At 54.5% G+C, this 2803-nt stretch overlaps 1 protein-coding gene across 2 annotated transcripts in view; it reads right to left on the bottom strand.

Annotated features, from left to right (window-relative positions):
• Positions 1-227: 227 nt before the first annotated feature.
• The window catches only part of Tmem221 (transmembrane protein 221), a 10242-nt gene continuing 7666 nt past the window's right edge, over positions 228-2803 (bottom strand). The window contains exons 4-5 of one of the 2 annotated variants that reach the window (XM_013354953.2): positions 2077-2307; positions 228-1474 (exon numbers count right to left, since the gene is read on the bottom strand). In XM_013354953.2, the coding sequence (XP_013210407.1) occupies positions 1419-1474; positions 2077-2307 (287 nt within the window). In that variant the 3' untranslated portion in view covers positions 228-1418. The other variant, XM_005370606.2, reaches the window with a different exon arrangement.

Here is a 2803-nt window from a genome sequence, read left to right as displayed (position 1 = left end):
ACTGTGAGGTGAGCCTGTGTAGAAAGTGACTGGGGATGACTTAGCCAGGTGTAGTGGCCAGGGGTAGTGGCCAGGTGTAGTGGCGTACACACACTCAGAGGAAGCCTAAGCTACATAAGACCTTGTCCAAAAACAAACAAGCAAAGAAACAACGACAAAAACGGAGGGAAATCGGGAGGGAGAGGGAGAGAGAGAGAGAGAGAGAGAGAGAGAGAGAGAGAGAGAGAGAGAGAGAGAGAGAGAATTGAAAGAAGGACAGACAGAAACTCAAGTCTAAAAGCCAAGTCCCAGTGGTGACTGTTGGAGGAGGGAAGCACATCCTGGCACACCCAGATCAGGTGTCTCCCAGCAGGCCTGCCTGGACAGTCCTGCGTGGCTGAGACTGAGCCAAGTCATCATGGCTCCCAGTTCTGCTTTCAGGGCAGTGCCCACCGGGAGGGCGGTGCCTACGGGGAGGGCAGGTCTCAGCTTCAGCCTTCAGCAGACTCTCCCATCAGAGCCTTGGAGAATATTCTAAGTTTGAGAAGAGAAGAGCAGACCAGAGGAGGGAGAAGCCAGTGAGGGCCTAGGGTGCAGCGATTCATGGGGTCCTGAGGCTTGGAAGGGGAGGCAGCAGCAGGAGTTAAGGCCATTGTTGGCTACGCTGAGTGTTCCAGGACAGCCTGGGCTACATAAAACCCTGTCTTAAAAACCAAAGGCAACAAAACAAAGCAAGCTGCCAGCTGAGTTTATTCCTGGCGCTGTACATTCTGGAAAGGGGTGGAGCCCTCTGGGCTGAGTGGGCCTCAGCGGTTCCCTTAGGAGGCAGTCACCTGCTTCCACACAAGTGCCAACAACAGATCCAGAATCACCTTGGAGACCGGCCTCTGGGCATGGTTAGCTGAGACGGGTCAGCCCATCCTAAGTGTGGGAGCAGCCCAAGGCCTGAGCGACCCGAGGCAGCATTCCTCTCTCTCTGCTTCTGACTGTCACCAGGACAAGCCCTTGCTCCCACGCGGATTGTATCAAGGTACTTTGTCACAGAACGCAAGTGAGCCAGGAGTAGGGTTAGGCATGGAGCTCGGAGCAGAAGCCTCTTCTTTCTTAAGTGGCCTTTGTTAAAGAGGCAGAGCAACAATACAACTAAGACACATGGTTAACATGTACAGAGGGTGCTGTGTGCAGCTTCTCCCGTCTCTGTCACAGATAAGGAAACCGGGGCGCAGCAGCGAGACCCACTCAGTCTTGGGCTCATGGTGAGACTCCAGCCATCCCTGAATGCTCCTGGCCTTGGGCTGCTCTGAGCTCCACACATGCGAATTTCAAACATCCACAACTCCCCAGGGAGTGTCGGGAAGTGGAGGTCTAAGACTCGAACCTTCTTCCAGGAACATGGGAGTGGGCTCCCAAGACCTGGGAGCCATTCCAGGCCCTGAAGCTCAGGAATGAGGACCTTGGTGAGTCACAGCCCCTACTAACGCCTCCGGCTCCTCATCTGTTGAATGGAAAGAGAGTCACTGAGAGTCCGAGCCCAAGCCCACCCTCCCTCCCATCTATAAAAGAACCTCTTTTGTTTACATCCTCAGACTCCCCTGGACCAAGGTCTGGTTGTTTGTCAACGTCTGCCCAGTGAGATGCAAGCAGAAGGCCCCAGGTCTCCAGGCCTTCAGAATACCTGTTCACCCCTGGCCTTTGTTACCCCTCTTAGCAAGGAGGGGAAAGCTGGAGCATGGGCAGCTGTTTTGCATCAGGAGGCAACTTTGACATAAGCCAAGGATTCCATAAACTCAGAGGGAAGAAGGCCCGTGGCTGCAAGAGCTGAGCTGACCTATCTCTGTGATCTCATCGTCTTGTCTTCTTGTCCCTGATTCCCAGTTCACACCAGTGTGGTGTCCTTTCCTGTGTCCAGTGGCCTGTGGCCCAGCATGCTATGCATCTCACGAGCGACTCCATCCAATTGTGTCTGGGGTTGGGGAGAAGCAGGCAGACTGCCTTCCCTGGCTCTCCCCAAGACTCTGGATGTGATACCAGTGGTCATGGGCCCAGGGGGGTCCCCAGGTTCCCAGGACAGGGCATAGAGGGTCTGGTCATGGGTACCCTGCTGAGGCTGAGCCCTGCAGCCAGTTTTGGAGTCTTCTGAAGGCCGGGCTGGCTCATCTTCAAACACTGGTGGGGACAGCTCGTGGAGAGCTCGGCGAGTGGCCCGAAGAGCCCGGAGTAGGGTGTGAGTCATTACTGCCACCAGGACCAGGGCGCCTGATCCCAGGATAGATGCGGCTGCTGCCCCCGCCTCGATCTCGAAGAGCAGCAGGGTATAAATGGCCAGTGCTGAGAAAGGAATGGCTCACTTAGTCACTCAACAAACATTTGCCCTCTAAGCCCTTGGGGAAGATCCCTCAAACACCCAGAGAACCCTGGGCCAGAACAAGCAGGTGGGTCTAGGGAAGCCCCACCACCATCACAACCATCTCCAGATAAGGAAACCAGCCCAGGGGTGGTGGTGCATGCCTTTAATTCCAGCACTCAGGAAGATCTCTGTGAGTTTGAGTCCAGCCTGCTCTACAAAGTGAGTTTCAGAGATAGCCAGGACTATATAGTAAGACCCCACCCCCAAAACAAAGAAACAAACAGCAAAAATTAGTAGACACACGGCTCTATGGTTAAGAGGACCTGGGTTTGGTTCCCAGCACTGCACAGTGGTTCCTGGGATTCCAGTTCTGTGCTCAGGTAACAAAACAGCTATAAACACTGGGTGGGGAGGGGAGCACCCCAAAGCCTCGCAGCCTGGAGGAACGCAGGTGCGATTTTGTTAGTTACTTTTTTT

The sequence above is a fragment of the Microtus ochrogaster genome, unplaced genomic scaffold (genome assembly GCF_000317375.1).
Source record: "Microtus ochrogaster isolate Prairie Vole_2 unplaced genomic scaffold, MicOch1.0 UNK81, whole genome shotgun sequence".
Classification (NCBI taxonomy): domain Eukaryota; kingdom Metazoa; phylum Chordata; class Mammalia; order Rodentia; family Cricetidae; genus Microtus; species Microtus ochrogaster.
The sequence above is the reverse complement of the archived record's forward strand: the minus strand, read 5'-3'. Positions and strand labels throughout refer to the sequence as shown.